This window comes from Grammomys surdaster, unplaced genomic scaffold (assembly GCF_004785775.1).
Source record: "Grammomys surdaster isolate TR1022 unplaced genomic scaffold, NIH_TR_1.0 125621, whole genome shotgun sequence".
NCBI classification, from domain to species: Eukaryota; Metazoa; Chordata; class Mammalia; order Rodentia; family Muridae; genus Grammomys; species Grammomys surdaster.
The window spans coordinates 428,766-445,151 of NW_021620462.1; the positions used below are offsets into that span (position 1 = coordinate 428,766).

Here is a 16,386-nt window from a genome sequence, read left to right on the forward strand (position 1 = left end):
CATTTGTCCTCATTCTTTTTATTGTGTCTCAACCCTTGCCTCTTCAGCCCTCATGTTCCAGCCAAGCTGGGCAGGCGGTGGAAGCTGGGAGTGAGCCACAGGCAAGGGGCCAGGATTCATCAGGGTTACATCTCCAGCTGAGGTAGCTGAGTAAGGTTCAGTGGCTAGAAGGGCTGGTCTGGTGTGGCTCCCTCAGGAAGGAACATCGCCCCATGGGGGTGACACTGTATGGAGACCATGTGTCCCTGCCTGGGAGTGTAGGTGTGTTCAGATGTCTGTGCCTGCAGCATCCAAGCTGTTCCAACCCACAGTGGGGATGGAGGGTTGAATGTGTAGGGGGGTGTGCACATGGGGGTTCGTGAATCCCTGTGTGGCACAAGAACAACACTACACTGCTTGCTGTGGGTGTTTGAGACCCTGCTCAGTGCCTACACCTGCCAGTTGGTGCTGGCCCAATGCTGACTGGGAGCTTAAGAGTCAGAAAGCTCTAGGATAGCAATTCTTAAGCCTTGGCTACAAAGTGGCCTAAGTTTAGGAGGAGGTGGGGTGTGTATCAGGCACCCTCACAGTTGATGAGCCTCAAAGGGAATTCCTTTGGAACTTCCTACAATGAAAACATCCCTTGCTGTTCAGTATGGCAGCCACAGGTCAAAAGTATCTCCATAAATAGTACAACCCAGCCATCTTTTTATTACATTTTGATTAATTTAAGTTCAAACTGACACATCTGGCTAGTGGCTAGATTTAGGCATGTGGAAGAGCCCAGATCCAGGCAGGTGAGACTGTGGGGTAGACAGTGACAGCCTGAGCCATAAGCACAAAGCTAGGGTACAGGTGTGTGAGTCCAGCCATATGGACCCAGAGTGGCAGAAACTGGAGGGGGCATCCCTCAGGAGGGGAAGTGTGGAACTGGACCCAGGGCTTTGAATTCCAATGTCTTGCCTGTCTCCACTCTGAACCAGAATCTGAACTGGTATCTGCCTTGCAGGAAAGCCTCCGGGAATGGCCTCAGCCCTGGCTCAGAGCCACCAGCCCTTGCCGGAAGCCTCACACTGAGTCAAGTCTGGAGCTCAAGACTAAGGTCAGGAGGTCCTCATGTTCTCCTGCAGACCCAGAGTGGAGCTGGTGGCCGCAGGGTCATGTTCACCCTGTGTATACAATGTGGGAATGGAAGTCAGGCCCCAGAAGCACTGCCCTGCAGCACCAAGCCCTGCAGGACAGCACCTGCCAACACGAGCACGAGCTTGAGGTCTTTGAAGGGAACTGCTCTAGAAGCTGAAGTTCACTTACCTCCCCAGGCCCCATGTTCTCTGCATACTTGAACTTCTTCTGCTTGTAGTAGTGCCTCTTAGGCAGGATGTGGAGCAGTAAGAGATCACAAAGAACTGTGGCCTGAGGACATGGAGGGGCAGGGATGGAGAATGGGGATCTGGGGCAGATACAGACCTTCCATGTCCTACAGTGGTCCCCACTGACTGTGGTCCTGGATGAATCCTACTGCTCTAGACCCTAGTTTCCTGAAGACAGAATAAAGTGCTGGAAGCCCCCTCCTGGAACCCTGTCAGCCCATCCTACCTCTCTCCTGCCTTAACACTGAGCCTCATGCCAGGCAGTGGTGGCGCACGCCTTTAATCCAGCACTTGGGAGGCAGAGGCAGGCAGATTTCTGAGTTCAAGGCCAGCCTGGTCTACAGAGTGAGTTCCAGGATAGCCAGGACAGCCAGGGCTACACAGAGAAACCCTGTCTCGAAAAACCAAAAAACAAAAAAAAAACAAAAAAACAAAAAAAAAAACCTCTGCGCCTCAGTTTCCCCAGGTACACCGTGGGTCTAGGGTTGGGAAAGCAGCTACTGTCTCATTCATGAGGTAGCTATGGTCATGTTTTGGGGTTCTGCTACTGAGTGTAGAAGAGAAGCAGCCAGACTCCAGCCAGCAAACATGTCTCCCCAGTACTTACCACTCCAAAGATTCCAATCCCAGAGCCAATGGTTGTCATAGTAGGGATGATGTCAAACTTCCCAGCCTGGTGGGGCAGGGCCCAGGGGAGAGCCAGGTCAATAGAAGGGGCCCAGCTAGAAAAGGTCAAGCCCTTCTCCCACAATTCTACGCTATTCCTGCTACCAATGCTCCAGGGCTTTGGCTCTCCTGAGAGCCAGCTCCAGAGTTCAAGCTGCAGTCAGTAAACCTGAGCTTTGATCCTAACCCTTCTCCCGTAGACCCAAGGAGATGGTAGGAGAGCATGGCAGTGGCCCAGAGCCTGGCCAAGGGCACCCATGGTCATTAACAGCAGATTTCATCATATCATCTATGACAATATCATTTTATATCATGCGTAACAACAGCAGCAGATACCCCTCACATAGGACACTTACCTTGCCATTCACAAGGATATCAAAGTGAATCCCAAACACCTTGAAGAGGTGACGACGGTTTGTCCCATTCTGCATGAAGTGCCTGGCAAATCTGGGGGTGGGGGTGGGGGACAGGTAGCAGGAGATGGTGACAAAAACACATTGGGTGCCAGAGCATTAGGAAGGGACCCTCCAGCATTGCTCAAGGAGAATGGCTGGTGTCCATCCAGGAAAATTGAAGTCAACCCTTTCTTGACTCCCACCAAACAGAACTCCAGGGGGTAGAGACCAGGCTTGGGGACTCAAACATTTAAGATTTTGTTTCCTGCTGGCTTCCTGTTTGACAACCCAAACAGGATGGAGGCCATCTAGGGTCCTCTGGTCCCCTATGGAAACATCTGTCAACTCATGTCATTCCAGAAATAGGCAGGGGCCTGTCAGGTACCTGAAGTTGAAGCCTGGAGACAGGTTCTTCTCCCCATACAGTCCATGGAACTGGTAGATGGGTTTGCAGTGCCGTACATGCCAGTCCAGGTCACAATCCCAGTCGATGGTGATACCAACCACCCCGCCCTGCCAGGGACACGGGCACATAAGATCTGGGCTTTAGGATTCTAAAACTCCTGTCCAGACTGGCAAGATGGCTTCATGAATTTAAAAGAGGAAAAAGCAAAACAACAACAACAAAACCAGCAACAAGGAAAAGTGTCTTATAGATGGTGCCAGCACTCTCCTTGAAACATTGTTTTACACTGTTAATTTTCTGTGTAGATACATACACACTGTATACATCATGACTGTGGAGGTCAGAGGACAATTTGCAAGGGTGAGCTTCCACCTTCTACCATGTGGGACCAGGGACTAAATTCACACTGTTAGGCTTTCAACCAAGTACCACCCATTTGGCCACCTTGTTCCCCACCTGTACCACCTCAGAGAAGATATTCTGTATTTGAGAAGGGACACTGAGTTCTGTCACTATCTCTGTTCTCACTTCCCACCACTGACCAATCATTTCTAGAATATACCAAGTTCTTACCACTACAGGGCCTTTGCACCTGCTCCTCTTCCACAAATCTGGCTCTTTCTCATTATTTGGCCATTTATCTTGAAGGCTACCACCTCAGTTTAAAATATGTCCCTTGTTATTCTTTCCTAAACAAAACCCACGTTTGCTTTTAGGCCATTTGTCCATTTTTGGTTTTAGCTGCTTAGTGGGTGGACTGGTTTTTGTTATTTTTTAAATTTATTCATGTATGTATCTGTGTGAATGTCTGTCATGTGTGTGGGTGCCCTCAGAGTCCAGAAGAGGTCATTGGGTTCCCTGAAACTGAAGTTATAGGTAGGTTGTGAACCACCTGATATAGGTGCTGGTTCTCTGGAAGGACAGCATGTGTTTTTAACTACTGAGCCATCTCTCCAGTTCCTTAGTTTTTCAAGACTAGGTATTACTGTGTAGCCTAGGCTGGCATTGAACTCGTGATCCTCCTGCTTCTGCCTCCTGTGTGTCAGAATTGTTGGTGTGTGCTAGAGCACCTGGCTTGCCATATGTATATTCTGTGTGACTACTTATTGACCTCTCTCCTCTAAGACTATCAGGTCCATGGGGACAGAGCCTTCCAGTACTCGGCACTGTTCCCCAGTTCCTGGCTCAAATCACAGTGCTGTGGGAGACAAAGCAGGCAGCCTTTGAACTACACTGGCCCTGTGAAGTCTGAGCAAAAAACACTTCAGAAAGTGAAGGGAGGCAAGGAACAGGACAGGTGGGTGGCTCGGGCCAAGAGCAGAGAGGTGATTAGAGAAGTGGGCGGGGAGCTGAGCCACACAGCAGGGAGGTGGGAACAGAGAGCCAGACCTCTCAGTGGCTGAGGGCAGGTGTGGGTTCTAGAAAAGGGGATTGCAGAGTGTGACAGCTCTTTGGGTCAGGCAAACCGATGCTTGCACATCCACAGTTAACCATTGCTTGTCTGCTTCCACCCCCATATGGTTCTTGAAAGCAAACACCTGCAGACCTCTGCCATACACAAGTGTCTTAAGTGGGGCATGTTGGTGAGCTCACAGGAAAAACACTGGTTACCATGTCCACATAGGCAGCTGCAGAAGCAGGCACAAGAAGGATCCAGCAAGAACAGTGTATGGGATTGTCCCAACAGGGCAGAGCTGAAGTGCTAACTAGCAGGTGCATGCTCACTTGATCCTCACAACACCCCCATTGGAAGGAATGGTGCTATTAATATCTCTAGTGACAATTCTCAGACATGCTGAACTTAAGAGACCCATTTGAGGGCACAGTCTAGTTGGAAGGTAGAGTGGGATTTGAACCCAGGCTGTATCTTTGAGAGCCTTACAAAGGGACTGTGGTCTTGGAATCCAGGGAACATCCCTGGAATCCCTGAGTTCCATCCCTACCATGAAGAAAAAAACTCAAAACACAAAAAAATGAAATGTCCCAGTGATTTTAGGCTGTAGGACAGCTCAGTGTTAGGGTATACACTACTAAGCATTGTGAGGCCCATCCTCAGCAAAATAATAATAATAATTAAAAAATAAACTGGGTGTGGTGACATACACCTGTAGTCTTCATTATGAAGGCAGAAGCAGGAGGATTAGGAGTTTGAGGCCATCCTAGGCTACATAGGGAGACCTTGGCCCAAAACAACAAAAAGAAGTGAAAGAAGGACAGAAAAAAAGGAAGGAAGGGAGGAAGGAAGGGAGGAGAGAAGGAAGGAAGGAAGGAAGGAAGGAAGGAAGGAAGGAAGGAAGGAAGGACCATCGAACATCCAAGTGACGTTGTTTGCCCACGTCTCTTCATTCTTAGCACCTTCTCCTCCATGGTAGGTTCAGACCAGGAGGACCTGCAAAGGACCCTCAGGAGATCTGGTCCTAGGGGACAGTTGCATGCACACGCTTGGCCTGTGCCAGGGAGAGGCAGAATGGGGCTGGCAGCCCGTATTGTGACACCCAGCTGTACCCTCCTTGCTGGCACTCTCCCTCCCATCCCATCCATACCGTCTCAGCAAGGCTGCGGAAGTCCTGGCCTGACTCTTGCACCACATAGCCAAGGCTGAAGACTGGGCACAGCGGGTGTCGAATCTTGTGGTAGAGGCATTTCTTCATGTAGGTGTTATTCACCTCCTCCACCAGGTTGCGCCTGTGTGGAGGGCATAGGTAGCAGCCATGTGCCAGCTGGGAGGCTGCTCACTTCACTCAGCACTAGGAGCTATACAGTATCCCTCCTCCAGAGAAGTCTGCTCTCCAGGAGGCAGACCTACACTGACACTGTGCCTCTGGGATGGGAGCAGCCAGGAGGGAGGGAGACCGTACGTGCGCTGAGAGCGGCTGCAGCTGTGTCAAGCCACCTGCATCTCTGCCCTCCTTTCCCACGAACCTGTTGACCTTGAAGCGTGGAAAGCTGATGCTGTTTTTGATGAAGAGGGTGAAGTTCTCAGCCTCGTGAAGACGAGCAGGGCTGGGGAAGACAGCATTCACTCAGTGCCCTTTCCCAAGAGTGTTTGCCCTGAAGAGCTTGGCAGGGAGCAAGGAGCACAGAGCTCCCCCCCACCCCCGCCCCCCCGCAGAGCACACTGACTTGTGGTGGGGTTGGAGTGGCCATGCTGCAGATGGGCTTACAGGCTCCTAGATCAGGGAGACTCTTGGGCCTGGGCCACATGGCTAGGGCGAGTGAAGGGTGGGATCAGAAGTATAAGGAGCCCATTCTTGCCAGATCCAGATGTCTGTGGGCCTGAACTCTGTCTCTAGCTCCCTTGAAGGAAACGACACCAGTTACCTTGGGATCTTGTCATCCACCTCTACAGGACACCAGCCAAAGATCTCACATGTCTTCACAGTGCCATTGAAGGGCACACATTTTCCTGTGCGAATACCTGTAGGGAGACAGGAACCCCTGGGTTCCCACCCCATTCTGGGCTTCTACCTCATGGTAGATGAAAGCCAGGATGAGAGCTGAGTAGACTCTTTCAGTGGAGAGCAGCTTGGTGGGGTGCGGGAAGAGAGAGGCAGGCACAAGCAAGGTGAGAGGAAGGGGCTAGTCTTACCTTGGGCTTTCCTTTCTGCTTTTCCTGGAGTGCAGCCACTGTCATCCTGGCATATGCCACCTTCTGGGTTCTGGGGGATGGGAGAGCTGCTGGCCCCAGACCCTCTCCTAACCCCCAGGGCCACATGTAGACATGGAGCAAAATCTTATATTCTATAGGAGACCCCTGCTCACAGCCTCCTCCCACTTTCATCCTACGTCTCTGCCCAGCTGACAAGTGCCAGTGCCCACTGCAGGGGAGTGGAGATTGGGATGGAGGGGCCCAGTGCCCAACAATGGCACTGTCAGTGTCTGAGGGTTATTTTGTATGACTCTCTGTCAAACATTACATTATAACCATAATCAGAAAACTCATCCCACATTACCACCAAGGCCCAAGAAGTTTCCATTATGCTCCCCTGTGGGTCCAGGAGAAGGGTGGGGTCCTCACCTCTGCACAATGGCCTTGAGCCTGCTGAGGGGTCATGATGAAATTGGTCATAACTACAAAGGAGCTGTCCCCCTGGAAGTGAAGGGCAGAGAGGTGATGGAGAGGATTGGTAAAACAGCCCCAAAGTGGTAAAATACTGCCCCAGAAGGGGCTGGAGCCCACATGACACCCAGCAGACACCACATCCCAAGATATCATGATGAAGTCTCCCAGTAAGGGAGACTGAGGCCCAGAGAGCAGGAAGCTGGACTGACCCCTCAGAGAGCCTTCAGCCAGGCCTTATGGGAGGAAGGACGGTGTAGCTTACGTGTGCTGGGAAGACATAGTCAGCCACATCCCAGACCTGGACAGTCTCCTTTCCCATGTCCTGGAGCCGGGTCACAGCCAAGCCCTTGAGCTTCACTGACACACTGCTGATGAGGCCACTTGAGGTCTGGTATCCTTTTTCATAGACAAACACCCACCTGCCGAGGGCCAGGGGAAATGCGAGTTAGGGTTCTGTGCACTGTTGACAGGACATCCATGGACACAAGTGGCTGGGAAAGCCTCTGTCTTTTCTGGCATCCTCTTGTCCACCTCGGATACTTTCTGAGTCTCTGGTTCACAAGTAGTTTCCCAGGCTGGAGCCAAGACAGCCTTGCCTGCTGCCCCCTGCTGGCCGGTGCCTAATTTCCCACTACTCTATGTCCCTCCTAATCCTTCCCCAACAGCTGTTTGCCAGGGCCAGCTGGCTGGCTCTTGACCCCAATCCTTCTCCCCAACACTCTGGTTCTTTCTGCACAACTACCAGCAAAATGTGAGGACTGCTCAGGTGACTAGCTTTGCCTCCTCAGTGCCATAAAGTTTGGAGTAGATTCTTTGTCTTCCTCATCTATAAAACGGGAATAACACTAGTACTAGTCTGGGAAGTGGATTAACACAATGAAGTTGCTCAGGCAGCCTACAGCCTCCCTGGCCCGCCTCGCCCTTCAGCCCCCGCAGCCTACAGCCTCCCTGGCCCGCCTCACCCTCCAGCCCCCAGCCCTCCGAGAGGACTTCAACGGAGTGGGACTCCACGCTTCCCAAACCCCGAATGTTCTGCCACACCTTGGAAGGCTCCTCGGAAGGGATGCAGCCAAGCTGAGGCCACCAGGGCTGGGGAATCTCACTCTTCGTGTAGCTGTCTGGTGGGTGGTCCCACACCTGCTCTCTGCACCCCTACGTCCTCCCACCACTCCTGAATCTGTCCTCCCCCTGGGCCTCCTGTTGCTTCTGGATCCTAGGAATCGAGGAGGCTCCTCACCTCTGTGGCTGAGAACTGGACTGGACTGTGACAATGGCTGAGTGTGTGTGTGAGAGAGACTGTGTGTGTGAGAGTGAATGAGAGGGAACACATGTTTGCTGGGTGTGACCATGTTACCACTCAATAAAGTTGTCCTGTGACAAAAAAAAGGAGGAGGAGGAGGAGGAAGAGGAGGAGGAGGAGGAAGAGGAGAAGGAGAAGGAGAAGGAGAAGGAGGAGAAAAAGAAGAAGAAGAAGAAGAAGAAGAAGAAGAAGAAGAAGAAGAAGAAGAAGAAGAAGAAGAAGAAGTTGTTACTTAGGATGCTAGCTGGCACTAGAGTAAGGGCTGTGAGTTGCCATTACTATCTAGAAAGAGGAAGAGAACAGTGTGTGGCGGGGAGCCAGGGCATGGGGCTAGAAACCATAACCCCACCTTGCAGCATCCGGCCCCCTCCCCCAAATTGTTGTGTGAGTGGTTCACGTTTAATCAAGGAGGGTCAGTGGGACTGACCTCACTCTCAGGGATGGGCACATGACTAAGGCTTGCCAATCAATGTCCCACCCTTCTGGCAGAGATAACAAGTCTAACTGTTATCAAAGGAGTGTCAGTAGCAAAGCCAGGTTTCTTCTTCTTTTTTTTTTTTTTTTCTGAGATTTACTAGGAAAATTTTACCAGGATTTTCTTCCTCTGTGCTGGATGGCTAAACAGGGTGACTGGGAGACCAATATTACTGTCAGCCATTTTTGCCACCTCAAAGCACCAGCCTGAGGATGGAACCAGAAGACAGAGAGGACCAGGCTCGTTGCTGGAGCCCTCGTGGGGAAAAACCCGGTTTCTGGAGTTTCTTTCTGGAGTTTCTAGAACATGAACCAATGAAGTCCCTTCCATTGTCTGAACTAGCTTAGGTTTCCTTTCTGTTGCTTATACTGGAAATTTTGTATCTCACTTCTATCTGAGGAGAAGCTCTTCCTTTAGAAGAGACTGTGTAGCTTTAGGGTGGTGTGTTGCTCACTGAGCATGTACCCATAGTCCTCTGCAGGGAGAAGACTGTACGAGTGTATGCTCTGCTCCTCCATCCTTTACCTTACCTAGACAAGAAGCTTGGAGTCATCTACTCTGGGGACAGGACTCTCCAAGCCTTAGTCCCAGAGTCACTGTCATTTCCCTATCCTGAGTTCCAGGGAAGCAGCTGGACGTCTCTGTCCTGCTACTTTAAATCCTCTCCTGTCTAGAAGCCTGCGTGCGCTGGAACACGTCCATCTTCCAAGCCTAAGTGTGGTCACTGCTGCCCCCTGCAGGCCCCAAATAGCAACATGTGAATTCCAACAAAGGTCTAGGTTCTTCCCAGGTTGCCTGCCAGGCTGCCCTGCTGGGAGCCAACCCTTCAGGAAGAAAAGGTTCGTCCCTCCTATGGTCACTTTCTGCAGTCAGGGCTCTGCTCTGAATCGCAGCTTAAAGGGGACTGCTGTGGACGAGGGGGTTGCTGCACATTCTCATCCTTCCTAGAGAAGCCACTGGTCTCCCCCTTCACATCTCCATCCTCAGAACCCCAGTTTCTCTCTTTGCCCAATAGCAACACATTACACAATAGGTGGAGAATCTGAAGTCTGAGGATGCCCCACTCCTGAAAGTCAGAGATCAAACAGGAGCAGACCCAGGCTAGAGACCTCCCACCCAGGATGGCACTGCACTGGTGTGGATGTGTCTTCTAGGAGCTCCTCTCCTGCCTCCAGCTATGAGTTGGGACCAATTACACAGTTTCTGGGCTGTGTTTGCCTGCCGGTCTGGGGGGGGAGGGGTCAAAAGGAAATGTCAAATCTGGCATTTGTGACCTCAATTCTGATAATAACAGCTTTGGCATGCCAGCAACAGGCCTGTCATCCCAAAGCTATGTCTTTTTAAAAGATTTTATTTTTAACTGTGTGTGTGTGTGTGTGTGTGTATTTAAACACTTAACTATAGACAACCATGAAGACTAAGGCAAGGCATTGAACCCTATAAGCCAGAATTACAGGTTAGTGTGAGCTGCCGGCCTGAAATAGGTGCTGGGAACTGAACTCAGATCCTCTGCAGGAGCAGTACACACTCTTAACTGCTGAGCCATCTCCTCTAAAGCCATGCCTTGGCCTGGCCTTATGGTTACCTCTCTGGAAAAGCCATCAAAGAGGTCTGAGGTCAAAGACACTGCCTTCTTCAGAAGCCCCTCCCATTCCAGGAATGACTATTGCCAGTCTCTCCAGCCCTCCTGGGGCTCCCTTTTCAAAAGGTCTCTGGGACGAAGACACACAGTGAAGTGGCCCATGAATTAGACATGCCAGATGTATGGCTTCAAGCTAGAGGCTAAACTCTCTGAGCCCCCAGCCTTCTCAGTAAAATAGAGGATGCCCTCCCTCAAAGGTAATGCCCGCTCGGCAAATCCTTGACGAGGCTGTATACTCGAGCCGGACCCACAAAGACGAAAACATCTAAGTAATTTCCTGGAGAGAGTTCTTCGAAATCTCTAAGTAAATTAGAAAAGTACCTAGCATGCCATGGACACATGAAAATGATACTTTCTCATCAGATCCTTCCCATTCCCGAGGCCTCCATTGTCAGCCCAGGGCAGAACTCTGAGTGAGCTGCTGCAGGTACACTTGTCTCAAGATCTACCCCAGTTTCTGTGCTCTGCCCTTACAATTAAGCCTCACGCATCTAGTTAGTCATTCAATAAACATGTATATGGCCCGTCTTCTGGGCCAGGCACTGTTCTTGACACTAAAACCACAGAAGTGAGCAAGATCCAAGAGCCTGCCGTCAAGAAGTCTACACAGACGTCTGTATCTATGGGTGCTTTGTGCTGGTGTCTGTCCTTATGCGGGAGTCATCTAGTGGACTCACCTCAGGACCTGCCCACAGAGGGTTAACGGAGAGGGCAAGCTAACTCAGAGTGACCAGTACCTTCCAACAGGCCCAGAGGTAAAGAAGTCAGAGAAAAAGCAGTGTGGCCTGTCTGCCTTCACTTCCTCCTAGAGTGTATGCTATTGCTGCAGCTGACATCCTCCGCTGACACTGGGCCCTACCTTCTTTGGTCTTCCAATGTGAGCTGAGAACTAGTGACTCCCCAGGAATCTTCCAGGCCCCCAGCTCCATATTGGGACTCCTGAGGTATCTACCTTCATGGACTGATCAGCTACCAGGCTCTCAGTCTCTCCAGCATGCAGAGAGCTGTGGTCAAGCTACCTGGCCCACGGCCCTTGTATAAGACTATCTAGCGACTCCCCTTCTATGCCACATATACATTCTGTCAGTGTTGTTCCTATAGAGGACTTTTTCTAGTACAGATCTAGGTACTGCGGAATAGGGCCATTGCTTAGATAAGGCTGACCATGTGTGTATAACTTAGGCCTTTGAAACTGATCTGTGGAAGAGTTTAGAGAAGCCCTTAGACGCTGTAAGAAGAGTTTAATAGGCCATTCTGGTGGGAATTTAGAAGACAAGGATGACAAGAGAAATGAAGCCAGTGGGGACCAAGATCATGAGGTCTCATGGGGGAATACAAGCTCTTTTGGGAACTAGGCCATCTGGGTCATTCTTGTTGTATACTGGCAAAGAACTGGACCTCATTCTGTCTCTGTCCTGAGAACTTGGCTGAGGAAGTTTGCTTTGTTGTTTGGACCATTTGAAACAAAGTTTCAAACATCCTTGCTTGGCCTCAAACTCTCTGTGTAGCTGAGGATGACCTTGAGCTCCTGCCTCCACCTGCAGAGTACTGGGACCACTGGGATGGGCCTCTACCCACCTTTATATGAACTGGGGATGCAATCCAGAGCTTTCTGCACGCTATACAAATACTATTGCAACTGAGCTACCTCCAGTGAGGAGGGTTTAACTTAGCAGGGAATGCCCACCCCAAATGTGGGCAGCACCACGCTGTGGGCTGAATACAAAGGGGAAAGCAAGCCAGCATTCTCCCTGCTTCCTTACTAAGGGCTGGGGAGACTGGCCATCCCAGTTCCTGCCACCACAGCCAGAGTTACCTCCACCATGCCTTCACCCTCAAGATCGACTGTATCCTCAAACCATGAGCCAAAATAAACCCCTTCCACTTTCAGCTGCTCTTGTCAGGCACTCTGTCTCAGCTACAACAGAAGTAATTAATATACTTGGGGATCCACATTCACACTCCATACCAGATATCCCATAGGCATCTCTGATGCAATGAGAATGACTGGAAAACAACTCTAAAGTTCCTCAAAACTTTAAATATGGGACTTCACTTGACCTGATGCCACTACTAGATGTATACCTTAGAGGAAGAAAACATATCCATCAAAGTACTGGTCCACAAATAACTCAGGGTAGCATTGCTTCTAGGAGCCCAAAAGTGGAAGCAGCCTAAAATGTCTAACCACAGATACTCTAATAAACAAGACATGATGAATCAACACAGGGAATATTATTTAGCCATAAAAAGCTTTGGGTTACTGGTACATGTCACAACCAACACAGCAAGAAAAAGAAGCCAGATACAAAACGGCACACGGCATGTGGTTCTATTTATAGGAAATGCCCAGAATAGGCAAGCATTGAGGAGAAGGTGTGTGTGTGTGTGTGTGTGTGTGTGTGTGTGGATTTTTTGAGTGATAGAAATGTAATTAGGAGTGGGAATTATACAACCCTGTGAATAATAGGAACAACATACTTGTGAGGTTTACTTGATTTGAGACAGCATCATCCCATACATAGTGAGTCTTAGAACTCACTCTGTAGATCTAGCTTGCCTCAAGCTCACAGAGATCCACCGACTTCTGTCTGGCCAGGGTTAACCGTGTGTACTTCCATACCTGGCCAGTCTAGACCACTAAACCCACCTAACAAAAGTTTTTACCCCGTGCCCCCTCTGCTTTCCAGCAGGAGGGGCTAGACCAGTCTGTCTCATAGCCCAATCCCTGCAACTGGAGCATTCTGCCTGTGACACCACGTTAATCCAGACCAGCAGAGGCTCTTCAGAGCTTCTTCCCCTACTTGCCTTGAATTTACAGAGAAGGACATGACCAATAGAGACCAAAGCCTAAGCTTTCATCTGAGCCTATTCCAGGTCTTGGCATCTCAGCCTCAGTCTGTCTATCTGTCTGTCTGCCTGCCTGCCTGCCTGCCTGGCTGTCTCAAGGCCTCTTTCATTAGAACTGTGTTCCAGTGCTTGACTTTGTGTCCCTCTCCACCTCTATGCTGCCCATCTCCAGTGTGGGCTTCACTGTGTCTGGTGCCCAGAGACTGACTTTCTGGTGCGGTCTTCTCCAATCGCTGTCCTATGTAACAATGGGAGAACTGAGGCTTGAGAACTGGTATTCAGTGTAGCATCAGGGAGTAGCCAGATGAGGGCGACAGAGACAGTAAGTGCCATAGCAGGAGCTAGTAAGTGCCCCGGTGTACAAGGAAGCCTGAGTTTGGTGAGCTGAAGACCTTGCCTTTGACTCTGCTGTGTGAACTGGGCATCTTAGTGAGAATAGTTGCATCCCTCACATCTGATATTCCCACCCCCACACCAACAAGAGCTACATCCATTATAAACTGATAGACCATCTCAGGCCAGAAGAAAAAAAAGAGGGATGGGGTGAGGTTGCTGTCATGGGAGGTATGGATCAGGGCTGAGGGGCAGTAGGGACTCATCTTGCAGCAGGGCTGGGACAGGGAGACCATCCCTTCTGTTCTGTCACTGTGACAGCCACGCACTGCTCATAGCCACAGTTCTGAAAACACAGTAGAGAGCCCCTGGGGCCTGATAAGGAACATCCATTTTGGTCTCCTCAAGTGAGAAACAGGCTAAGCTTGAGTAGTGACTTCTCCTTCCTGGAGGAACTAGAAAATAATTAATGGCGGATGTTTACACTCTTCTTGTGCTCAGCATGTGGCTATTGGTGCCCGTCAGAAAGTTTCCTAGAAACCTCGTGGGGGTGGGAAGTGAGGAGGCAGAGCGAAGGCCCAGGGCTGATTTGCCTTGTGACCTAGAAATTCCAGGGCTCCTCTCTGGGCCTTAGTTTTCCTCCTAAGCTTAACCAAATTGATTTGTGACCAAGAGGGAGACAGAGCCCGAAATGCAGCTGAAGGATCCTGGCCTTGGCTGCATCTGACCAGCTCTGATGCAGGGGGTCCAGTGAACAGAAGAAAGGCTGTTCTGGGAACTAGACATGCCCAAGAGGTTAGTACCACAAAAGTAGCTCTTTGGGCCCTTAGTCCCAGTCCCCCGCAAATGGGAATGTGTAGCGCCCTCAGAACCACACAGCAGTCAGGCAGGGGTGATGGGTGTTTTCAGGCTCCCATTAGGACCCTCCCTTTTAGTGACCCCAGGGCCTCTAGGGGCTCTTTTAAGCCTGATTTGAGTAAACATGATGCCCCTGACATGTGACACTTCTAGTATCCAGCTACCTCAGACCCAGGGCAGATGGAGACAGCTGTATATATTCTTGCACATCCAATATAGGTATATAAAGCCATTGGTACATGGTTAAACATATAGGACATGGGCAGTCATAGAACATCATGTTAGCCCACACAACACATATGCACATGTTAGATCCTGTCTGATCTGTTGGCTTCCAGGACAACCAGACTGGACTTTAAAATATAGCCTTCACATGGTTCCCAGGCTAGCCAGCTGGCTGAGGTAGACCTGTGCTGCTCTGACCCTGTGTCAGGGAAGGAGATGTCACACTTGGGAATGGAGACTACTTCCGTGCCTCCATCAAGATGCTGAGTGTTCAGAATCCAACTGTCTTTTAGTCTCCAGGGGCCCAGATATCCCAGGTTGTCCTTCGTTCAGACTGGTGAGACAAGAACAGAGCCTATCTTCTGGCTAGTAAAATGTGGTGTTGCTTTGTCTCAGTTGCATATGGGAAGCTGGAGGTGAAAGGGACCCTTGCAGGGAGTACCACTCACTCACTAGAAAGGACCATTTACAATGTCACTTCCTCAGGACCCACAATAGCGTTGCCCCTTGGTCACCATGCACCTAGAATAGTGTGTCCTATCCTGTGTTGGTGTCTCCGTCTTGACAGTAGGTTTACAGGGCCTATTCCTTCTTAATAGCATGGAGGCTCACCAGGAGAGCTTTCCAGTACATAGAGAGATGAGGGGTTCCTCAGTACCCCAGAGCTCTGAGGACTGGCACATGAAGAGGACTGGTGCCCAAAGGTGGTGGGAGGGGGCTTAGACTCACCCAATGACGTAGACCAGAACCACCAACTGGATCAGACGGAAAATGACTCCCACCTTCTTGTTTCGTACCAGCACCATCCGTGGAGTGTCATACTCAAAGAAGAAGGCTGACAGCTCATCCTGCAGCCTCCGAGCCATGGTGGGCCAGAGATGAGGCCACACGCGGCCTCTGTGGTCAAAGGCAGGCCAGCATCCGTATCTACAACGGTATTAGTAGAGTGACTGGGGGCCTTCCTGGCCCCTTAAGAACAGAACAGGCCAGGTAGGGCCAGAGTTGGGGGTTTAGCTAGTGAGGTCTGGGTTGGGAGGAAAAACCCAGGGTGATCAGAACAGCTTTTGGCTGCTGGCAGGCAGTGGAGTACCGGCCAGTGGTGCCCGTGAAATAAATTCCCAAAGATAGACAGAGGCGGAGCCAGTGAGGCCACCCAGGCCCAGCCCCACTACCCCTCTAGGCTCCGCCTGAGCCCTGCTGGGCCTCCGGAAACAGGAGCTGCTGTCCGGAAACCACCATGGCCACCAGCCACAGGGCCAGAGATAAAGCTACTGGCTACCCCCACTCCAGGAACCTGACAGGGCAGAACTGGAGGGTCTGGCCAGGACTTGGGATGAAATCCCTCAAAGCCCTACTTCCATCCCCACCCTCACAGTCTCAGAGTATACTGCTCAGACCTGGGGAGCTGTAGGGAGATGGGCAGAAGTGGATGTCAAGTCCTCTATCCTAGAGCTGCCCTTGGATGCTCTCTATTCATCAGCCCCTTCAAATCCAAGCCTGGCCTATACCCGTTAACTTCAGCCTCAGGCTGACATTTCTATCTGCAGCCTTATTCTCCCACTGTCTGATCTGCTTGACTGTACCTTCTGACACCACTCCCATTCCATCCTTGCCACCAGAACAGACAGGGAGGTAGACATCCAGATGAGACTAGGGTCACCTATCCCTAGAGAGTTCTAAGACCCAGCTGGGAACTCCTAATATTAGGCAGTTGTGTCTCTTGTTGAGGGCTTGAGGAGATTGTCTGCTTCTTGTAAAGTAGGACAACATAACACTTTCCCCATAGAGTGAAGCCCTTGGGAGATGGGTCCCAGCAACCCCAGG

General features: G+C 50.7%; 1 protein-coding gene across 1 annotated transcript; it reads right to left on the reverse strand.

The window, feature by feature from the left end:
* P2rx1 (purinergic receptor P2X 1) lies at positions 1-15,715 on the reverse strand. The gene is made up of 12 exons (XM_028787234.1): positions 15,292-15,715; positions 7,142-7,298; positions 6,835-6,906; positions 6,406-6,475; positions 6,138-6,234; positions 5,739-5,819; positions 5,360-5,501; positions 2,796-2,923; positions 2,372-2,462; positions 1,957-2,022; positions 1,291-1,392; positions 1-1,148 (listed from the first exon to the last, which is right to left on the reverse strand). Exons 1-12 carry the CDS (start codon positions 15,426-15,428, stop codon positions 1,083-1,085), a joined length of 1,209 nt encoding a protein of 402 aa, XP_028643067.1. The 5' UTR covers positions 15,429-15,715; the 3' UTR covers positions 1-1,082.
* Between the last annotated feature and the right edge of the window lie 671 nt (positions 15,716-16,386).